The 24517-nt window shown below is 41.6% G+C and overlaps 1 protein-coding gene across 22 annotated transcripts in view; it reads right to left on the minus strand.

Annotated features, from left to right (window-relative positions):
- The window catches only part of LOC128698812 (carbohydrate sulfotransferase 11), a 211943-nt gene that overhangs the window by 123123 nt on the left and 64303 nt on the right, over positions 1–24517 (minus strand). For 10 of the 22 annotated variants that reach the window (XM_070097812.1, XM_070097805.1, XM_070097800.1 and 7 more), the window contains exon 3: positions 5648–5704. The exons of 11 other annotated variants lie outside the window; for them this stretch is intronic. In XM_070097812.1, coding sequence (XP_069953913.1) covers positions 5648–5704 — 57 coding nt within the window. The remainder of the gene's footprint in view (positions 1–5647; positions 5705–24517) is intronic. One more of the 22 variants, XM_070097795.1, reaches the window with a different exon arrangement.

The raw sequence follows: 24517 nt of genomic DNA on the forward strand, positions 1-24517 counted from the left end.
TAATACTGAATCTGTTCAACTACCAGTGACTCAGTTCAATTACTAGTGACTCAGTTCAGTTACTAGTGACTCATTTCAACTACTAGGGATTTGGTTCAACTACCAGTGACTCAGTTCAATTACTAGTGACTCAGTTCAATTGCTAGTGACTCAGTTCAGTTACTAGTGACTCAATGCAACTACCAGTGACTCAGATCAACTACCAGTGATTCACTTCAACTACCAGTGATTCACTTCAACTACCAGTGACTCAGTTCCTCTTCTAGTGACTCAGTTAAACTACTATTGATTCAGCTCAACTATTAATGATTCAGTTCAACTAATAGTGGCTCAGTTAAACTGCTAATTACTCAGTTCAACCACTAGTGACTCAGTTGAACTGCTAGTGACTCATTTCAACAATCAGTGACTCAGTTCAACTACTACTGACTCAGTTCAGCTACTAGTGACTCAGTTCAACTATTTATGCCTCAGTTCAAACATTATTGATTCAGTTCAGCTACAAGTGACTCAGTTCAACTACCAGTGTCTCAGTTCAACTACCAGTGACTCAGTTCAACTACTAGTGACTCAGGCGAAGCTTTAGTGATTATGGTAAATTACTTACGGCTATGTTGATTAATTTTCCAGATGATTTATTAGTGATTCAGCTAAATTACTAGTGACATCACATTAAAGTGATGGTCACTCTCAACGATCACATTAAAGGGATGATCACACACTCAGAATCACATTAAAGTGATGGTCACACTCAGCAATCACGTAAAAGTGATGGTCACACACACACTCAACAATCACAATAAAGTGATGGTCACACACTCAACAATCACATTAAAGTGATGGTCACCTGGAGGTTACCTGGAGGTTATTCCGGGGATCAACGCCCCCGCGGCCCGGTCCATGACCAGGCCTCCCGATGGATCAGGGCCTGATCAACTAGGCTGTTACTGCTGGCCGCACGCAGTCCAACGTACGAGCCACAGCCCGGCTGATCCGGCACTGACTTTAGGTATCTGTCCAGCTCTCTTTTGAAGGCAGCCAGGGGTTTATTGGCAATTCCCCTAATGCTTAATGGGAGGCTGTTGAACAGTCTTGGGCCCCGGACACTTATGATGTTTTCCCTTAGTGTACCAACGGCGCCCCTACTTTTTATTGGGGGCATTTTGCATCGCCTGCCCAGTCTTTTACTTTCGTAGGGAGTGATTTCTGTGTGCAGATTTGGGACCATTCCTTCCAAGATTTTCCAAGTGTAGATTATGATATATCTCTCCCTCCTGCGTTTCAACGAGTACAAGTCAAGTGCTTCCAAGCGTTCCCAGTAGTTAAGGTGCTTGACAGAACTTATACGTGCAGTAAAGGATCTCTGTATACTCTCTAGATCTGCGATTTCACCTGCTTTGAATGGAGATGTTAATGTACAGCAGTATTCCAGCCTAGAGAGAACAAGTGGTTTGAAAAGGATCATCATTGGCTTGGCATCTCTCGTTTTGAACGTTCTCATTATCCATCCTATCATTTTCTTTGCACGTGCGATCGTGGCACTGTTGTGATCCTTGAAAGTGAGATCCTCAGATATTACTACTCCCAGGTCCCTTACATTATTTTTCCGTTCTATTGTATGGCCAGAGTCTGTGGTATACTCTGTTCTAGTTATTATCTCCTCCAGTTTTCTATAACGGAGTAGTTGGAATTTGTCCTCATTGAACATCATATTCTTTACCGTTGCCCACTGGAAAACTTTGTTTATATCTTCTTGGAGGTTAACCGCGTCCTCAGCAGATGACAGCCTCATGCAGATCCTAGTATCATCCGCAAAGGATGATACGGTGCTGTGATGTATGTCTCTGTCTATGTCTGGTATGAGGATAAGGAATAAGATGGGGGCGAGTATTGTGCCTTGTGGAACAGAGCTCTTCACTATGGCAGCCTCCGATTTAACTCTGTTGACCACTACTCTTTGTGTTCGATTTGTTAGGAAGTTGAAGATCCATCTCCCCACTTTCCCAGTTATTCCTTTAGCACGTATTTTATGGGCTATTACACCATGATCGCATTTGTCAAATGCTTTTGCAAAGTCTGTGTATATTACATCTGCATTCTGATTTTCTTCCAGTGCATCCAAGGCCATATCATAGTGATCCAGTAGTTGTGAGAGGCAGGAGCGACCTGCCCTGAACCCATGTTGCCCTGGATTGTGCAGATTTTGGGAATTCAGGTGATTTGCAGTCCTGCTTCTTAGCACTCTTTCAAAGATTTTTATGATGTGGGACGTCAGAGCTATTGGTCTATAGTTCTTAGCTAATGCTTTGCTGCCACCTTTATGAAGTGGGGCTATATCCGTTGTTTTAAGTGACTGTGGAATTTCACCCATGTCCAAGCTCCTCCTCCATAGTGTACTTAGGGCACACGAGAGGGGTTTCTTGCAGTTCTTAATGAAAACAGAGTTCCACGAGTCTGGGCCTGGGGCTGAGTGCATGGGCATGTTGTCAATGGCTTTTTCGAAATCTATCGGAGTTAGGGTAATGTCGGAAATCTGGCATACATTTATGGAGTTTTGAGGCTCATTCATAAAGAAATCATTTGGTTCGTCGATCCTGAGGCCGATTAGTGGTTCACTAAACACAGAGTCATACTGGGATTTCAGTATTTCACTCATTTCCTTGTTGTCATCTGTGTAAGTCCCATCCTGTCTGAGTAAGGGCCCGATACTAGATGTGGTATTTGCCTTGTTTTTGGCATATGAAAAGAAATATTTTGAATTTCTTTCAATTTCACTAATAGCTTTAAGCTCCTCCTGCCTCTCCTGGTTCCTGTAAGAGTCATTTAGCTTAAGTTCGATAGTTTCCACTTCCCTGGTCAGTGCCTCCTTTCGTGTATCAGATGTTCTAGCACTCCTGAGGAGCTCAGTGACTCTTCGTCGTCTTCTGTAGAGGGAGCGTCTTTTTCTCTCCAGTTTACTCCCGCTCTTCTTCTTTCTTAGGGGAATATGCCTAGAACATGCTTCGGCTACCAGGAAGTTGATCCTTTCAAGGCACTGGTTTGGATCCATGTCATTTAAGACATCTTCCCAACATGTTTCGTTTAGGACATGGTTTATCTGGTCCCAGTTGATGTTCTTGTTGTTGAAGTTGTATTTTGTGAAGACACCTTCACAGGTACATGCATTCTGCTGATCAGGACCCCTATGCATGTACGTCTGGACTTCGATTAGGTTGTGATCGGAATTTGTTGTTTTTGATATTCTTATGTCTCTTATCAGGTCCTCATTATTTGTGAAGATAAGGTCAAGTGTGTTTTCTAGTCTTGTTGGCTCCACTATCTGCTGGCTTAAGGTGTGTTTTTCGCAGAGACTTAGTAGCTCATGTGTGTGTGACATTTCATCTGCGCTACCTCCAGGGATTGTTTCAGCAATAACATTATTTGCTACATTCTTTCATTTTATATGCCTTAGGTTGAAATCACAAAGCAGTAAGATGTTTGGGGATGGAGCTGGAAGGTTTTCCAAACAGTAATCAATTTTCAGTAGCTGTTCCTTGAACTGTTGTGAGGTTGCATCTGGTGGCTTTTATACAACCACAATGACCAGGTTTTGGTTCTCGATCTTTATTGACAGCTTCAACTACCTCATTTGTGGTGTTCAGCAACTCCGTGCAGATGAGGGACTCTTTGACATACAGGCCAACCCCCTCCCCTTGTTGCCTGTTCTTTCTGTTGCATCTAAAAAGGTTGTAACCACTTATCCATATTTCACTGTGAAAGTGATCTTTTGTGTGAGTCTCTGTGAAGGCTGCAAACATTGCATTAGACTCCTCTAGAAGTCCACTGATAAAAGGTATTTTGTTGTTGGTGGATGGCTTAAGGCCCTGTATATTAGCAAATATGAACGAGGTTGTATTCTGTGTTTGTTGGGGAGATTTTGTTATTGGCATCAGTAGTTGTAATTCTGGAGGGCCATGGGTGGCCACTGGCTGCGCCTCCAGTCCAACAAGGCTCCAAGGTGGTGGACTATTTTTGTTATTTCCTTCCATTTTCTTTTTTCGTTTCCTGCCACTAAAAAATCACCTGGAGTTGGGTTGTCGTAGCTACTATTGTTTGTCTTGTGGGGTCTGTGCCTCCTGGTCCCTTTTAGATGGTATGCAGGGCAGTCGATGTTGTAACACTGCTTCTGGAGGACCGAGGAGTGACACATTTTTGGGTGAAAGAAAGTACAGGAAGAAGAACGACACACTCCTTTAGACAGGAGGTCGCTACATTTTTTGGGATGCTCAAAGTTGCATGTCCCATTTTTTTCCTGATATGCCATGCTTACAGATGCCAAAGCATAATATTTGCACAAATTCACCTTTGGTTGAGAATTGTTGGGACTGCACTATAATCCTCAGTATCCAAGTCAGGGCCACCCCGTCCTGGATTCCATCTACTTTCCCCAGCAGAAGAAGAAGGAGGAGACTCCTCTCCAACATCTGTACTGTGGGCCACGGTCTTGTGCAATGATGGTTATATATTTACGGTTTTAGTGGTGGTTATGGTAGGGTCCATAGTAGAGTCTGAGCTGGCAGTAAGGCTGGGGGCTGGATCTGAGTCAGCACTGGGGCTGGGGGCTGAGCCTGGGCCAGCGGCCGGGCCTGGGTCAGCGGCTGGGCCTGGGCCAGCGGCTGAGCCTGGGCCAGCGGCTGGGCCTGGGCCAGCGGCTGGGCCTGGGCCAGTGGCTGGGCCTGGGCCAGCACCAGCACTGTGGGTATTAGTGCTGTGATTGGGGGATGGGTCTGGTTTAGCACTATGTGGGTGACTATCACATTAAAGTGATGGTCACACTCAACAACCACAATAAAGTGATGGTCACACTCAACAACCACAATAAAGTGATGGTCACACTCAACAATCACAATAAAGTGATGGTCACACTCAACAATCACAATAAAGTGGTCACACACACTCAACAATCACAATAAAGTGATGGTCACACTCAACAATCACAATAAAGTGATGGTCACACTCAACAATCACATTAAAGTGGGCACACACACTCAACAATCACAATAAAGTGATGGTCACACTCAACCACAATAAAGTGATGGTCACACTCAACAATCACAATAAAGTGATGGTCACACTCAACAATCACATTAAAGTGGTCACACACACTCAACAATCACAATAAAGTGATGGTCACACTCAACAATCACAATAAAGTGATGGTCACACTCAACAATCACAATAAAGTGATGGTCACACTCAACAATCTGCTTCATCTTATGTAGTTAACAAAATATGTTCTGCCCTTTTCTTCAAACTTGTTTTCAAAAAATAAAACTTCCAAATGTCCGAGGAATAAGAAGTGGAACTTAAGTTTTTCAGTGGCATTTCTACCTTATACTGGAAGAAACGTTACGGATATAGCAGAAGTTTTATTTTTATTTTATCTTACTCTGCCCGGTAAGAGGCTCTTGATCCAAGGGATTGGACTTATCTTTTCTTTGAATATATGTAATTGACTTAATTCCGCTGGGCACTATGACCCCTACAAGTTTTGCACTTCCTCTTGATTAAACCATAATTAACTGTCTTATTCTAAACTGTTTTATTCTAAACTGTTTTTTTTCTAAACTGTCTCACTGTAACATAACAAACATTGTTAGTGACTCATCAGATTTTTACCGGGTTTGTTGAGAGTTTTCACAGCAGCTGAGCTCCTGGTGACCTGCTGAAGATAAGTTATAACTCAGTTGACTACTGAATTATGTGAGTCACAGTGACTCAGTTCATTTACTAAAGACTCAGGTGAACTACTATTAGCTCAGGTGAATTATTAGTGACTCAGTTTAACTACCAGTGACTCAGTTCAACTGCCAGTGACTCATTTCAACTGCCAGTGACTCAGTTCAACTACTGGTGACTCAACTGAACTGCTAGTGACTCACTTCACTACCAGTGACTCAGCTCAATTACTAATGAATCAGTTCAACTATCAGTGACTCAATTCAACTACTAATGACTCAGTTCAATTACTAGCGAATCAGTTCAACTACCAGAGACTCTGTTCAACTTATAGTGAATCAGTTCAACTACCAATGACTTAGTTCATCTACCAGTGACTCATTTCAACTACTCGTAATTCTGTTCAGCTATCAGTGACTCAGTTCAACTACCATTGACTCATTTCAACTATTAGTGAATCAGTTCAACTACCAGTGACTCTGTTCAACTAATAGTGAATAAATTCAACTACCAGTGATTAATTTCAACTGCTAGTGACTCAGTTCAACTATCAGTGACTCAATTAAACTACCAGTGACTCAGGCCAACTACTAGTGACTCAGTACACCTACCTGTGACTCAGTTCAATTACTAGTAACTCAGTTCAACTGCTAGTGACTCAATTCAACCACCAGTGACTCAATTCAACTACTAGTGACTCAGTTCAACTACTAGTGACTCAGTTGAGCCACCAGTGACTCAATTCAATTACCAGTCACTCAGTTCAACTACTAGGGACTCGGTTCAACTATCAGTCACTCAGTTCAACTTCCAGTGACTCAGTTCAACTACCAGTGACTCAGTTCAACTAACAGTGACTCAGTTCAACTGCTCGTGACTCACTTCAACTACTAGTGACGCAATTCAAATAATAGTGACACAGTTCAATTACCAGTCCCTCAGTTCAACTACCAGTGACTCAGTTCAACTACCAGTGACTCAGTTCAACTGCCAGTGTCTCAGTTCAACTGCCAGTGACTCAGTTCAACTACCAGTGACTCAGTTCAACTACCAGTGACTCAGTTCAACTACCAGTGACTCAGTTAACTACTAATGAATCATTTCAACTGCCAGTGACTCAGTTCAACTGCCAGTGACTCAGTTCAACTACCAGTGATTCACTTCAACTTCTAGTGACTCAGTTCAACTAATAGTGACTCATTTCAATTACTAGTGGCTCAGTACAATTACCAATGACTCATTTCAACTACAAGTGACTTAGTTCCACTACCAGTGACTCACTTCAACTACTAGTGACTCATCAGCTACTAGCGACTTGGTTCAACTACTAGTGACTCAGTCCAACTACTAGTGACTCAGTTCAACTAATAGTGACTCATTCCAACTATTAGTGACTCATTTCAACATTCTGTGACTCAGTTCAAGTACTAGTGATTCAGTTCAACTACTATTGACTTAGTACACCTTTTAGTGACTCAGTTCAACTATTTAGATGATTTATTAATGACTCAATTAATTACTAGTGACTCAGTAGACACACGATTGCTTAAAGGTAAACCACAAGCGACACTATTGAACCACTAAAATGACTAAACTGACTTCAAAAGTAACTCACTTGTCTCGTGAAGGAAATCATCTGACTGAAGCATAACAGTAAAGTGCACACTGTTCTGAAGTGTTAATAGAGTGATGACAATACTGTAATTCCCAGCCTTCTGTGTGACTCTTCTGATGTGACTACATTGTTTGTCATTTTCCACAACTCGCTATCATAAAATTTGTTGACTGGACGTGGCACTTTGGTGGTGGGCGCAGAAAGATGGTGTCAAATTATGCATGGAAAGTGGGGTAGCCAATGTCTCCAGCTGTCACTGGTTTATTCGTGCTGCATTCAGTGATTTGCGAAAACTCGGTAGCTCGGTTGGTAGCACACTCAGTTCAGACACTGAGGTCCGTGGTTCGATCCCTGGTATGCGTTCAAACATTAGGGGGTGTTTCTTTAAGACACCTACTGTCCCTGTTCACTTAGCAGCAAGTAGAAACATGGATGTTAGTCGACTGGTGTAGGTCGCATAATGGGGACAAAATTAGCCTAAATTCCCCGAAATATTCTGCATAACCAGGGGGCTGTCTATATTGTATATCATTGACGTCAGGTAATGAGGCTGACGAAGGAAGGAGCTCATTTGGAATTACCAGTAACTCTGTGAGGAGCTGAACGAAATATATAAGGAGGTATTCCTAGTGGAATCAGGAACATTATCAAAAAACCAAAGTGAGTCCACCAACGAACACTGGACACAATGTACACGCCAGAAGGAAAGGTGAGGGAACTACCTAGGAAGCTAGACAACAGGACCAGAAACATCTCTCCGTAAGTTCTGTGAAAGGAAGCAGAGGAACTGCGCGAACCACTAGCAGCGATCCTCAACAAGTCATTTGAGACAGGGCAGCTGCCAGAAGTCTGGAAAACAGTGAATGTTGTCCCAATTTTAATGAGGAGGAGACAGGTGTCATTGAATTACAGACCAGCGTCACTAACAAGAATAATATGTAACGCCATGAAGATTATCAGAAGAAGAGTGGAGCACCTGGAAAGCGTCGGATATATATGCAACTTCCAGCATAGTTTTTGTGATGTAAATTCTTGCAGAGGAGAGAGAGAGAGAGAGAGAGAGAGAGAGAGAGAGAGAGAGAGAGAGAGAGAGAGAGAGAGCGAGAGAGAGAGAGAGAGAGAGAGAGAAGAAGAAGAAGAAGAAGTTGATATCCTTAGGGTGAAATTTGACTCCAAGCTGACCACGAAGAACGACGCTGTAAATCTTGCAAACAAGGCAGCCAGGAAGCTTACAGCATTTTACCTTATCTCACATCTGCTTGGCAGTAGGGGTTGCAAGATTCTGTACGAGGCACAAGTACGCTCACACCTTGAGTATGCTCCACTTTCCTGGTTTGCCTGCCCCCTCCTCTCATTTGCGAATGCTTGACAGAGTGAACAACAGAGCAAGACGTCTCATCTCTCGCCTGGACCAATCCTGGATAGATCTGTCATTTCAGCAGAGCCTTCAATACAGGAGGGATGTGGGTGGCCTTGCTGTTATGTACAAGGCCAATATTTTCAAAGTACCACACTTGGATCCACTTCGAGGACAGCGTGAAACAAGCTTCTGTACCACAAGACGGGCAGAACGCAACAACTTCACTCTGGCTGTACCCTTCTCCATAACATCACTTCATCTGATATCATTTATCCCCAGGATGACTTGAGTATGGAACACATTTGTACAGCATTATGATGTCAACGAGATAAAGTTAGTTGATCAAATGAAAATGCTGGTCCACTGATGGCTCCAACTTCATCCTGTTCCCTACTTGTATGTCTCATAACAATAAAAATGCTTTCAAATGAGCTGATGTAGGTAACAGCTCTTAGCTTGTCAATAAAGTTAGGAATCCTTTAACCTGTAAATAGCTTGTCAATAAAGCTAGGGATCCTTAACCTTGTCAAACCCTGAGTAAAAAGAGAGAGAGAGAGAGAGAGAGAGAGAGAGAGAGAGAGAGAGAGAGAGAGAGAGAGAGAGAGAGAGAGAGAGAGAGAAAGAGATGGGTGGATTGTATGATTTTTGACTGCAAGAAAGAACTCTACACAGAAAAGCTAGACGAATTGATAGGAGTTATAAAAAAACACTAAAATGCATCAAGAAATACTTAACGGGAAGGAAGGAGTGAGGTAATGTCTGGGAAGAGATGATATAAAGGGCGAGTGTGATTTTTGTCGTGTATATATAAACGACATTTCAGAGTAAATCGAATCAGAGGTGTACCTTTTCGCAGATATGAAATCAATGAAGTGAACACAAACAGGAACAGACCAAGGAAGATTAGAAATGGATGTAGACAAGCTGGCAAGTAGCATGCTCCTTGCAGAAATTTTGTATCTCCTGCCAAGCCTCGATTCCTGTGCACTTGAGTTTGGTCAGGCCTCTTTCCTCGGCTGACCTTCACTCCGATAAACAGCTGCCTCTCCTAGATCTGGCTCTGGCTTCCTCTACACGTTGTGCCTGGTGTTCCCCTCAAGGGAGGTTCCTTGACGTAGGTGAGGGGCTCTTGATCTAGGGAATTGGATCTGTGCTCCGGTTCCCTGAATTGAACCTGAATACCTTCCATCCCCCCACATGCGCTGTATAATCCTACGGGTTTAGCGCTTCCCCCTTGATTATAATAAAATAATAATGTGCCTGGTGTTACCGCTTAGCAAATAAACCTCCTGCAGTCAGTCGTGCCTTTGCCTCTACCTCGCTCTGCTACACATCACATTAGCTACTAGGCTAGTCATTTTCAAGGCACGTACAAGGTGGAGTGTTTAGTCCAACAGTAAGATAGGACACGCACAGCAGGAGTGAACCTAGTAGCGATCAGCTGAGACTCGACCCCTACAATCACAATTAGATGGGTGCCTTAAGTCACAGTTTCATGTTATTGTTGCATGCACTGATGGTTCTAAATCCCCAGATAAGATCAGAATAATCCAAGGACATTAGCAAGAGTCAATCAGCATTTTCACAGTAGATATATACATTATTACTCATTGTTATCATTGTGTAATTATGTTCCCCTTGTTAATCCTCGTTGACAAACTCCCCAAAACATCGAATCTCCACATCTCATTGTCTTTCCTTGACAATAATGGTTTGTCATGTTTCCCATAAACACAGTTTTTTTTTTTTTGGGCTGATTCCTGGAAATACTGATGGTCAAAACAATGAAATCGCAAAGTAAACAACTCGGTCTCCCGCAGTGTTGCCGGGTCACTGCATGGAGAAGACCCGGGCCAGGACCTGTCCTGGCGAACCTACCTCTACGTGTACCAGTGGTTTTCCTTTGCTTTCTTGGATTACTGTCCTGTATTCTTTCAACACCTTCAAAAATACTGGAAGCATCGTTGGTCCGAGTTAAAAGATAACTAGTTGTTTTCTATCAAATCAAAATTAGGTTCTTCGCCATTTTTTTCCTGCCGTTGTCAAGTGTAGCGAACCACTATCTCAGTTTTATGAGTTGGACACACGACTCTTACATACATGACTGGCAGTGCACTCTGTACAGAGTGCGAGGTTGCACCATCATTTTGGAATATTTTAAAAGAGTGTGCCCTGTCAATCAGAGATCATGTAGAATTCACATCCGATATCTACAATACCCTTGATGCACTAACTTCAGGTGATCTCGCTCAAAGTCCCACTTTTTACTTAGACTCACTATTTGACCGTTTGAGGGAAATTAACCTACTTCACTATGACTTCAATTTTGCACCCACACTAACTCCCACCTCCACTAACCTGTACTCTTGCACACTCCCAACTGCAGCACTATTTGCCCCACATACTGTAGGTTTAGTGCATGCGTTAATAATAATAATAATAATAATAATAATAATAATAATAATAATAATAATAATAATAATAATAATAATAATTATGAGAAATAAATCATCTCATGTACCTCAACATTACATTCATGCAAGTAATTTGATTAGAAGACAACAATAATATATTATTTACATTTGTTGCACCTCTGAGGTTGTGGGAAATATTTTGAGCCACTCCTGGTCACAAGAAGAGTGTCTCCCTTCGACACCCACTACTCTCTGTTCACATTCAACGTGGACCAGAATTATTTAAGTATATATAAACAACACCAGTAATTGATGTTGTTAATAGTTATAGTGGACTGTATAGATTATATTAGACTGACTGAAGGTTGGGGGGGGGGGGGAAGTGGAGTACACATACATATGCATCAGGGGAAAATATACTTGAATATAATACCAACACTTACCAGACTGTCTCTGGTGGTTACTTGATGCAACTGGGTCACCGACAGCCTGCCTATCATATAGAATATGTTGGCCAACATGCATCTATAAAATAGAACTGGTACTTAACTGTGGTGGACTGCATCCTCCGCTTCTTCTTGCCCCACTCAATCTCAAAGTCCTGCTAAGTTGATATGATGCAACTTCAGCAAGACACTATTTTCAATTTATTTTATTCTAATATAGGAGGCTGAGCCTATTAAAAACCTCCGTGGATATTGGAAATGGGATGTCAGGTTACCATGCGGTCACACCGGGATAAGGTGACTCTTTATTTCACCTAATATCACTTTGGCTGAGTGTGTTTTTCACTATCTTCTTCACAGTTCGCAGTGTATTACATTCCCGTATTATTTTCTGTTCATCAGAGGTCGATTCACTGTAATTTGTCCTTGATGAAGCTTGATTAAATTAGATGAGTTTGTTGTCACCGCCTCCACACTCTCCAAGCCAGTGTCCCTCACTATTTCCCATTCTCACCGCCCTATTATGGTGGTTTCGCTAACTTACTGTCCCGTATTCTTCACCGGGAAGTTACAACACTTCCTATTATGAAGTGAGGCCAATAATAGGATCTTCAATCTTTCTTCATAAGGAAGATTTCTAATGCTATGTATTAATTTATTCATTCTACGCTGAATGTTTTTTAATGAATTCATGTTCATTCTGTAATATGGAGAGCAGAATTGAGCTGCGTAATCTAGGTGAGGCCTTACTAATGATGTACAAAGCTGTAATATAACCTCTGAACTTCTGTTGCTTACACTTCTTGATATATATCCCAGTAATCTGTTTGCCTTATTACGTACGCTTAGGCATTGCTGTCTTGGTTTAAGGTTATTGCTTATCATAACCCTCAAGTCCTTTTCGCAATCTGTATGGCTAAGTTCTACATTATTTAACCTATAAGTGCTAGGGCTATGGACACTCCCAAGCTTCAGAACCTTGCATTTATCTACACTGAACTGCATCTGCCACTTTTCTGACCAGGTACTGAGTTTGTCTAAATCCTCCTGAAGTTCCCTGATATCTACGTTTCAATCAATTGTCCTGCCTAACTTTGTGTCATCGGCGAATTTGCTCATATCACTTGTAATTCCCTCATCAAGATCATTGATAAATATTATAAACAACAACGGGCCCAAGATTGATCCCTGTGGAATGCACAAGCCACTGGTGTGCTTAAGTTAATATCTTGGGATGTCTGTGTCAACAGTTTTAGCTAAATTTGATGCACACTAGGAGGCAGTTCGCACAAAAAAAAAAAAAAAAAAAAAATCCCCACTGGTAGTGGTGTAATTGTAAAGTAGTGGCGGTAGTGGTAGTAGTAGAAATACAAGTATTGCAGCAGTGGCAGAGGTGTCAATAAAAAGTGAGTAATGGTAATGACACGAAAGTTAGAGAGTGGAGTGTTAACAAAGTAGTAGTAGTAGTAGTAGTAGTAGTAGTAGTAGTAGTAGTAGTAGTAGTAGTAGTAGTAGTAGCAGTAGTAGTAGTAGTAGTTGTAGTAGTAGTAGTAGTAGTAGTAGTAGCAGTAGTAGTAGTAGTAGTTGTAGTAGTAGTAGTAGTAGTAGTAGTAGCAGTAGTAGTAGTAGTAGTAGTAGTAGTAGTAGTAGTAGTAGTAGTAGCAGTAGTAGTAGTAGTAGTAGTAGTAGTAGTAGTAGTAGTAGTAGTAGTAGTAGTAGTAGTAGTAATAATAATAATAATAATAATAATAATAATAATAATAATAATAATAATATCTATATTTACTACAAGTACATGTACAAGATATACAGGCCTAGCTGACATCAATGACATACTACTATATAGAAAACCCCCTAGTTCTGCAGAGCATTTTGGGCAAATTAGGTCAGTTTTGTCCCAGGATGCGACCCACGCCAGTCGACTAATACCCAGGTACCCATTCTACTGATGGGTGAACATAGACAACTGGTGTAAGGAAACACGTCCGATGTTTCCACCCCTTTGCTGGGAATCGAACCCGGACCCCTCTCCGTGTGGAACGAGAGCTTGACACGGTAGTCTAATTACAAGAGAAAACAGAAAAAGAATCACTGCAGGAGAGCTAATGTCCCACTTTAACTAACGATCATATTTATTCCTTCAATAAAGCTGTTAAGTTAAGAAATACACAGCCCAGATCTAATTAAAACGCTTCAAAGAGTCCAAAGAGACCAATATTCCAAAAGACTTCAGCAAATTAAGTTTGAAGCCACTCAGAAGTTACATTATTAAGTTATCAGCATGGAAGACTTGAGAATAATTGGTCGTGACATACAGTAATTAAATTAAAGTTACATATACCAGGGTTTAATTAATTAGGCATAGTAAGAAAATAATTGCCTTATTTAAACATTGGGTACATACAGTGGTCTCTAGGGAACATACATGTTATAGAGGCATAAAAGTTCATTATGTGATCTATTACTGGCCAAAAGAGAGATTCTCCAATTATGTCTCAGAAACCAATTTGATTAGTAAAATTGGCAAGTGATAATTTACACAGCCTAACAAAGAGATTACTTTCTTTGAGGGAAAAATACTTCGACACTAAGAGTATAAACCCTAACAAAAGATGCATATTCCAGATAATGTACAGAATCTAACAGAATTTGCACCTAAATAACCTAAGACCAAAAAATGCTTCGTCCATTTCGAAAGATGAATAACTCATTAAAGATTAATGCTATTCACAATAGTTTCATTTTAATCACAGAGTAGAGCTAAACCAATAGGGATCATATAGCACCTATGGAATGGAAAACATTCAGATTAGATGCAAAATAGGGGAGGATAAGACCAGTTCCTTGGATAAAGTGTTGCTCACTAGCATTAGGGAAGAGTAATGCAATATTGTAAACAAATTAAAAATGGCAAAAATGAAACCCACACACTCCATTAACAGTACGAATCTTGTAGTAGGTTTCCGACCACCCTCTCTTTCATCCACCGAGGTGGCTCAGTGGATGTGAGGTTGTTATCCTGGATTGCAGTTCACTGGCATGTAAGGTAGGGTACAGTTAGGTGTCCTGTAGCTCGATCGCTAGCACACTCGGCTCACACGCTGAGGTCCAGAGTTCGAATCTCTGGTATGGCTGGAAAACATTAGGATGTGATTCCACAAGACACCTACTGTCCATGTTCTCCCATCAGAATAAAATGGGTACCTGGGTGTTAGTCGACTGGTGTGGGTTGCATTCTGTGACAAAATTGACCTAATTTGCCCAAAATGCTCAGCATAACAAGCGGCTTTCTATATAGTAGTATGTCATTGCTGTCAGCTAGGTCTGTATACCTTGTACATGTACTTGTAGAAATAAAGATATTACTATATTATTGTTATTATTCCATGTTGCATCTGCACTGCTGGCCGCACTGAGGCCATCTTAGGCACAGGGGTGATTTCTGTTCCTTTCATTCCTCCTAGGAGCTGCGTTTCTACATTCCTCACCCCACTTTTTTTTTAGCTTTTGCTGCTTTTTTATCTTTTTGGAAAAACAAAAGACAAGTGGCCTAGCCATGGACTCCCAAGTCCATGATACTTTGCCTCCCAGTTCCCTTTCTGCTGCAGTGCCCTGTTCGAACCCTGCTTTGTTATCAGAGCATTCTTCGAACCTTTCTAACACCCCAGTACCTTTCTGTGGGCAACATTTCATTGCCTGCCCTTGGTACCAGGAGTACGCCTAACTCCTTTGATACATCTGACCTCTGCACTTCTTTCACCATGCTTCCTACTTCTCCCTTTACTGTGTGACAACTATTTTCAGATCACCTGCACATCTCAGGTTGGATCACCTCTGGTCCTATACCTAAATGACCACGACCATGAATAGATGACACTGCTTCGACTATGTCTCGCCCTTCCCCCTCCCCTCACCAAAAAAAAAAAAAAAAAAAAAAAATAGCATGACACTCCCTGCTAATGAAACTAGGATACCAGATATATTAAGCAAATTTTCTAAATTTTCTTGTAACAGATAAGTGAACTGTGAATATAAATCCAGATGTACTCCTGTTAACCCTTTTGGGGCCTAGTTCCTAGGCCTTTTATGTATTCATATGCTTTTGTGCTACCGTCCACAGGATGGATATGGGGTACACAATAAACAAGCCACTTCGGTGGCAAAATCTAATTTAATTAAAATCCCCTCACACACTACGTTTCAAAGCACTCAATGGACTAAGTTTCTCACTCTGCAACTAACATCTCCAGCTGACTGTTTTTTTGATCATAGTATCAGAAAAGCACTCCAGCACCATGTTGGTCAAAATATTTCATGTCATGCTCTTAACCCTTTGAGGGTCGGTCACATACTAGTACATCATTGCAGCCAGGGTCGGGCACGTACTTGTATGTGTAAATTCTAGCGGTATCAAATCGAGCAGGAGAAAGCTGGTAGGCCTACATGTGAGAGAATGGGTCTGTATGGTCAGTTGGTCAGTGTGCGCAGTAGGAAAAAATCGGGAGCCAGTGGTGCATTGTGGGAATGCCCATTTTAGATCACCTTGTCTACCATGCCTTGCAGTAAGAAACTCCTCACTCCTCGGCGAATTGGGACTCTTTTGTTCCCAAGTGACAGTTCAAAGACAGATGGAAGAGTTTGTGAAGATGAATTCCAGGGTTTTGAGGAGTTTATGACCGAGAATAATTAACAAAAATAGTCGTAATAGTGATGAAAACCCAGACGACCCTTAACCTTCCACATCTGGTGCTGGGCCGTCTTGTTCACGTTCAGTTGTACCAGAATGAAGGAAGAAACTTGTATTTTCCCGTGTTCAAGACACAGATGTGAGAAGTGGTGATGATACTAATAGTGAATATAATCTCCAAGCTCTTGAAAATAGTTCCAGTAGCGAGAGTGAAGTAGAATATTCAGTATATATGATGCTACATGCGCTCTGGTAGTGTGCCATATGCCGTTCCAAGGGTAAGGAGTACATTTCGGAATACATCTCGTTGCCAAACAACAGGAAAAGATAGTGAAAATGAAGATGATATTGTTACAATGGGGATCAAAAATGTGCATGCGTCAAAAGATGGTGGTGGTGGTGGCAGCCATGAGGCACCAGCAACGGCTCATGCTGGTACCCACGCCGCTGCTCATTACTCTATAATTTGTTCATGATTGTAGCCAAAGTATAAACGTAAGTAACCATTCTACAGAATTCATTACCTTTGTAACTTGTGAGCTCATTACCTTTGTACCTAGTTCAGCTATCAAAACTTTGGGGGCCCAGTCCCTGGACCCATTACGTACCTCTGTAATCTGTAAATACCTTTGTAACTTGTCATGATTGTGACCAGACTTACCTGGAGTTCATTACCTTTGTAAATTGTGAGTTCATTACCTTTGTAAATTGTGAGTTCATTACCTTTGTAAATTGTGAGTTCATTACCTTTGTAAATTGTGAGTTCATTACCTTTGTAAATTGTGAGTTCATTACCTTTGTAAATTGTGAGTTCATTACCTCTGTAACTTGCTCAGCTATCAAAACTTTGGAGTCCAGTCCCTGGACCAATTATGTACCTCTGTAATCTTTTGACTACCGCCCACAGGATGGGTATGGGGTGCATAATAAACATATTAAACTAACTGAGTCAGCTCAGCTACAACAAAGGCCACCCTCACCCACCCACCACACCAACCTCCACAACCACAGCCTCTACAACCCCCTGTCAGTATCCAGTATCCACCAGCAGACCCACCTGGGATTGGTAGGAAGCTGCCAATTTTGTTCCCAATTCCCATCACTTAGATGAAAGTCAAAGTGGACTACGGCCATCTTGTACACTTGGGAACAATGCCACTGAACTGGAATGTTTTGAGTTATTCTTTGATGAACCCCTGATGGAAATGATTGCCAGGGAAAGCATCAGATACTACGAGTACACCATGGCAAACACAATTCCTTCACCAAACTCACGCCTGCACCAGTGGAAGGAGACAACTGTGGCTGAGATGTATCTTTTGTTTGCCACAATAATGCTTATGCCACATGTATATAAGCAGTGTCAAATCATACTGGTCGACAGACCGCCTGATGGCAACCCCAGGTTTCATTGATATAATACTACTGAATCGATTTGTGCTACTGTTACGTATGCTACACTTCTCAGACAAAACCAGGCCTGACAGAAAAAAACAGGTTATATAAGATTAGAAATGTGTTTATGTATCTGAAACAAATTCAATATGTATTTTTATCCCTTCACGAAGTTTGTTATTGATGAGTCCGATTTTGTTCAAAGGCAGACTGTCGTTCAAGCAGTATATACTAAGGAAGAGGAAACACTTTGATATAAAGTTGTTTGTACTTTGTGATTGCTACAGTGGTCTTGTATTGGGTATTATTGTGTACACTGGAAGTAATACATTGCAAGATACCAGTAAGTTATTGAGTATCTCTGGTGATGTGGTTAGAACAATGATGGAACCATATCTTGGTAAGGGGCATATATTATATACTGATAACTGGTGAACATGAGTGAACATGACAGATGTGTGTGGTATAGTGCGTGAAAATTGTGTACATATGCCTAGGTTCAACGCAGGCACTCGTAGAGGTGATGTGTAGGCGTTTGCTGCCAATGACATCATGGGATTTCGGTGGCATGACAAACGAGATGTCACACTGTCATCAGTTCACCGAAACAAAATGACAGACACTGGCAAGCAGCAGAGAGAGACCAATGAACCCATTCTAAAACCTGCTGTTGTGACGGGCTACACCCTCAATATGCGCTCAGTGGACAAATGTGATATGCAGATTGGGTTTGCTGATTGTGTTCGACCCATTATGTACCTCTGTAATCTTTTGACTACCCCCCACACGATGGGTATGATTTGCATAATAAAGATACTGATTGTGTTCGCAAGAGTTATAAGTGGTACAGTTAGTTAGTTTAATATCTTTATTATGCACCCCATACCCATCCTGTGGGTGGCAGTCAAAAGATTACAAAGGTACATAATGGGTCTAGGGACTGGACCCCAAAGTTATGATAGCTGAACTAGTTACAAAGGTAATGAACTCCTGGTAGATCTGGTCACAATCATGGCCTCACTCCTATACATGGTTACAGTCATGAATTAATTACAAAGTAAAGAACCACTGATACGTCCACACCTGGTCACAATTGTATTGAGTTATAAATGCAAATATTAAGTGGGTCATACACCCACACTAGCGCACGCGCACACACACATACACACACGAGGGCGCACGCACGGACATGTGCACACGAGCGTACAAATATATAAGAACATAAGAACATAAGAAAGGAGGAACGCTGCAGGAGGCCTGCTGGCCCATACTAGGCAGGTCCTTTACAATTCATCCCACTAACGTGTGTGTGTATGAGTTTGTGTATGTGTGTGTGTGTGTGTGTGTGTGTGTGTGTGTGTGTGTGTGTGTGTGTGTGTGTGTGTGTGTGTGTGTGTGTGTGTGTGTGTTTATGTGTGTGTGTGTATGAATTTGTATGTGTGTGTGTGTGTGTGTGTGTGTGTGTGTGTGTGTGTGTGTGTGTGTGTGTGTGTTTATGTGTGTGTGTGTATGAATTTGTAGAGACTCAGCAATCAACATTTGCACCAATAACTCACTACAGTTGTGACCGGGTGTGGAAGTGTGAATTGCTCATTACTCTAAAATTTGCTCATGATTGCAGCCATGTATAAACGTAAGTAACCATTCTTACAGTATTCATTACCTTTGTAACTTGTGAGTTCATTACCTTTGTAACTTGTGAGTTCATTACCTTGTACCTAGTTCAGCCATCAAAACTTTGGAGCCCGGTCCCTGCACCCATTGTGTACCTCTGTAATCTGTAAATACATTTGTAACTTGTCATGATTGTGACTAGACCTACCTAGAGTTCATTACCTTTGTAAATTGTGAGTTCATTACCTTTGTAAATTGTGAATTCATTACCTCTGTAACTTGCTCAGCTATCAAAACTTTGAGGCCCAGTCCCTGGACCCATTATGTACCTCTGTAATCTTTTGACTACCGCCCACAGGATGGGTATGGGGTGCATAATAAACATATTAAACTAAACTAACAAAACATTTGCCCAACCCAATTTTCAATGCCACCCAAGAAATGAGCTCTGATGTGAAAGTCCCACTCAAATCCAACCCCTCCCACTCATGTACTTATCCAACCTAGATTTGAAACTACCCAAAGTCCCAGCCTCAATAACCCAACTAGGTAGACTGTTCCACTCATCAACTACCCTATTTCCAAACCAATACTTTCCTATGTCCTTTCTAAATCTAAACTTATCTAATTTAAATCCATTACTGCGGGTTCTCTCTTGGAGAGACATCCTCAAGACCTTATTAATATCCCCTTTATTAATACCTATCTTCCACTTATACACTTCGATCAGGTCTCCCCTCATTCTTCGTCTAACAAGTGAATGTAACTTAAGAGTCTTCAATCTTTCTTCATAAGGAAGATTTCTAATGCTATGTATTAATTTAGTCATCCTACGCTGAATGTTTTCTAGCGAATTTATGTCCATTTTGTAATACGGAGACCAGAACTGAGCTGCATAATCTAGGTGAGGCCTTACTAATGATGTATAAAGCTGCAGTATGACCTCTGGACTTCTGTTGCTTACACTTCTTGATATAAATCCCAGTAATCTATTTGCCTTATTACGTACGCTTAGGCATTGCTGTCTTGGTTTAAGGTTGCTGCTCACCATAACCCCCAAGTCCTTTTCGCAATCTGTATGGCTAAGTTCTACATCATTTAACTTATAAGTACTAGGGTTATGGGCACTCCCAAGCTTCAGAACCTTGCATTTATCTACATTGAACTGCATCTGCCACTTTTCTGACCAAGAATAGAGTTTGTTTAAATCCTCCTGAAGTTCCATAACATCTACGTTTGAATCAATTATCCTACCTATCTTTGTGTCATCGGCGAATTTGCTCATATCACTAGTAATTCCCTCATCATGATCACTGATATATATTATAAACAACAACGGGCCCAAGACTGATCCCTGTGGAACGCCACTTGTTACAGATCCCCACTCGGACTTAACCCCATTTATGGACACTCTCTGCTTCCTGTCAGTGAGCCATGACTCGATCCACGAGAGCACTTTTCCCCCAATGCCATGAGCTGCCACTTTCTTTAACAGTCTATGGTGCGGAACTCTATCAAAAGCCTTACTAAAATCTAAGTAAATAATATCAAATTCTTTATTGTGGTCAACAGCCTCAAAAGCTTTACTGAAGAAAGTTAATAAATTAGTTAGACAAGACCGGCCTCTTGTGAATCCATGCTGAGTATCATTAATCAAGCTATGCTTATCGAGATGGCTTCTTATAATCTCAGCTATAATTGACTCTAGTAATTTGCCTACAATTGAGGTCAGGCTTATTGGGCGGTAATTTGACGGTAACGACTTGTCCCCTGTTTTAAAAATAGGAATTACATTAGCCATCTTCCACATATCAGACACTACACCTGTTTGAAGAGATAAATTAAAAATATTAGTTAATGGTTCACAGAGTTCCATTTTGCATTCCTTAAGAACCCTTGAAAAAACCTCATCAGGGCCCGGCGACTTATTTTGCTTCAGTCTGTCTATCTGCTTCACAACCATCTCACTAGTGACTGTGATGTTACATAATTTAGCTTCTGCTAGCCCACTGTAAAAATTAATTACTGGAATATTGTTAGTGTCTTCCTGTGTAAAAACTGAGAGAAAATAATTATTTAAAATCAAGCACATTTCATTCTCTTTGTCAGTAAGGTGCCCATAGTTATTTTTAAGGGGACCTATCTTATCTCTAACTTTTGTTCTATAGACCTGGAAAAAACTTTTTGGGTTAGTTTTAGAATCCCTAGCAACTTTAATTTCATAGTCCCTTTTAGCTTTTCTTATCCCCTTTTTAATGTCCCTCTTAATGTCAATATACTGATTCATAAGATGACCCTCGCCTCTTTTGATACGCCTATAAATTCCTTTCTTATGCCCTAGTAGATATTTCAGCCTATTATTCATCCATTTTGGGTCATTTCTATTTGATCTAATTTCTTTATATGGGATAAACGCTCTTTGAGCAGCATGTATAGTGTTCAGAAAACTGTCATATTGATAGCTCTCTTCGTTACCCCAGTCAACAGATGATAAGTGTTCTCTAAGCCCATCGTAATCTGCTAAGCGAAAATCTGGGACTGTTACTGAGTTATCGCTACTATCGTACTTCCATTCAATGCTAAATGTAATTGATTTGTGGTCACTAGCACCCAGTTCCTCTGAAATTTCTAAATTATTAACAAGGGATTCATTGTTTGCCATAACTAAGTCAAGCAGGTTATTTCCCCTTGTAGGTTCTGTCACAAACTGCTTCAAAAAACAATCCTGAAATACTTCTAAGAAGTCATATGATTCTAAATTCCCAGTCAAGAAATTCCAATCAACATGACTAAAGTTAAAGTCTCCTAGAATTACTACATTATCGTGCCTTGTGGCCTTAACAATTTCCTCCCATAGTAGTTTCCCTTGGTCCCTATCTAAGTTTGGGGGACGGTATATCACTCCTAAAATCAGTTTTTCATGCCCCTCTGAAAATTCTATCCAAACAGACTCTGTATGTGTTACTTCAGACTTAATACCCGTTTTTATGCAACAGTTCAAGTGATCTCGGACATACAATGCCACCCCACCCCCCTTCCCAATACTTCTATCTTCATGGAACAATTTAAAACCCTGAATATGACATTCCGCAGGCATGTCCCGACTTTTTTAATTAAACCACGTCTCAGTTAAGGCAAATACATCAATGTTACCTGCACTAGCAACTAATCTCAACTCGTCCATCTTATTCCTAGCACTACGGAAATTAGCATAATAAACATTGAAAGACTCTCCTTTCTCTTTACCCTTCCTGCTCATTTCTATTTTTCTACTAAACCTATTACTGTCCTTATCCCCCAAGGTCCCTGGCTTTTCAATATCTACCTCGTTCTTATTATTACTAGTTCCCCTAGAACTCGTAATATTACTACACTGGGACTTCACTGTTTTCCTGCCAAAACCCATACCACTAACTACTCCTAGTTTAAAGTCCTAACAGCTCCCTCCACTGCAGTTGCCAGTGCTCCCACCCCACACCTAGATAAGTGAACCCCATCCCTGGCATACATGTCATTTCTGCCATAGAAGAGGTCCCAGTTGTCAATGAATGTTACCGCATTTTCCTTACAGTATTTGTCCAGCCAGCAATTGACACCAATTGCCCTGGACAACCATTCATTTCCAACTCCCCTCCTTGGAAAAATACCACATATGAGAGGGTTCCCACCCTTCCTCCTAATTATTTCTATTGCTGACCTATACCTGCTAATCAGGTCTTCACTCCTACGTCTGCCAACATCGTTGCCTCCAGCATTGAGACAGATAATAGGATTGCTCCCATTACCTCTCATGATGTCATCCAGACGGCTAACAATATCCTCCATCCCAGCCCCAGGAAAGCAAACTCTCTGTCTCCTACTCCTGTCCTTCAAGCAGAACTCCCTATCCATATACCTAATTTGGCTATCCCCAACAACAACAATATTTGTACCTTCCTTGGTGTCGTTCGTCGTGACGTTCCCAGCAGTCGACTCACATTCGTCGGGTAGCACTGAGAATGTATTAGATGTTTCCACAACAGTTTCCACGGCAGTCTCTTTCTTCTTCATCGTTTCTACCTTTCCATTCGTCTTCTTGATCGTCAACTTCTTTCCCTGCTGTCCAGCCACTGACCAGTTTCCCTTCTTGACCTGAGGACTCAAAACAGGAGGACTACTACGAATCTTTTTGTTTTCCTCGGTCAGTCGCCGAATTTCCATATTCGCCATCCTCAATTCTTCCTTAAGCTGTTGGTAAAGTTGCTCGATGGAGGGCATCTTGCTTCAATTCTAGAGAGCGCGCAAACAGGTCTTCACAGAGCCAAGTACACGTCAACACTGCGCAAAAGCCAACTCAATCAGGAGCTACTGCGCAGCACGTCCGCACGGCCCAACAGCAATGCATACACACAAGCACGCATGCACACACACACACACACACCGGTGAAGAGGAGGGGCCAGGAGCTCAGACTCGACCCCTGCAACCACAAATAGGTGAGTACAAATAGGTGAGTACACACACACACACACACACACACACACACACACACACACACACACACACACACACACTCACACACACACACGCACACACACACACCCACACACACACACCCACACACACACACCCACAAACACACAAACACACACACACACACACACACACACACACACACACACAAGCACAGGAAGGACTCTGGGGGGACAGACCAGATGGGGACACCAACAAGGAATACACCAACAAGTGTTGGACGACATACGTACAGATGAGGAGGAGGTGAAGAAACTGCTAAGGGACATCGATACCTCAAAGGCAATGGGACCGGACAACATCTCTCCATGGGTCCTTAGAGAGGGAGCAGATATGTTGTGCATACCACTTACCACAATCTTCAACACATCCCTGGAAACTGGGCAACTACCTGAGGTATGGAAGACGGCAAATGTAGTTCCCATTTTCAAAAAAGGAGACAGAAAAGAGGCACTAAACTATAGACCTGTGTCATTGACGTGTATAGTATGCAAAATTATGGAGAAGATTATCAGGAGGAGAGTGGTGGAGCACCTGGAACGGATCAGGAGTATAAATGCCAACCAGCACGGATTCACGGAAGGCAAATCCTGTGTCACAAACCTTCTGGAGTTTTACGATAAAATAACAGAAGTAAGACAAGAGAGAGAGGGGTGGGTTGATTGCATCTTCTTGGACTGCAAGAAGGCCTTTGACACAGTTCCTCACAAGAGATTAGTGCAGAAGCTAGAGCATCAGGCGCATATAACAGGAAGAGC

Source organism: Cherax quadricarinatus, chromosome 59 (assembly GCF_038502225.1).
Source record: "Cherax quadricarinatus isolate ZL_2023a chromosome 59, ASM3850222v1, whole genome shotgun sequence".
NCBI classification, from domain to species: Eukaryota; Metazoa; Arthropoda; class Malacostraca; order Decapoda; family Parastacidae; genus Cherax; species Cherax quadricarinatus.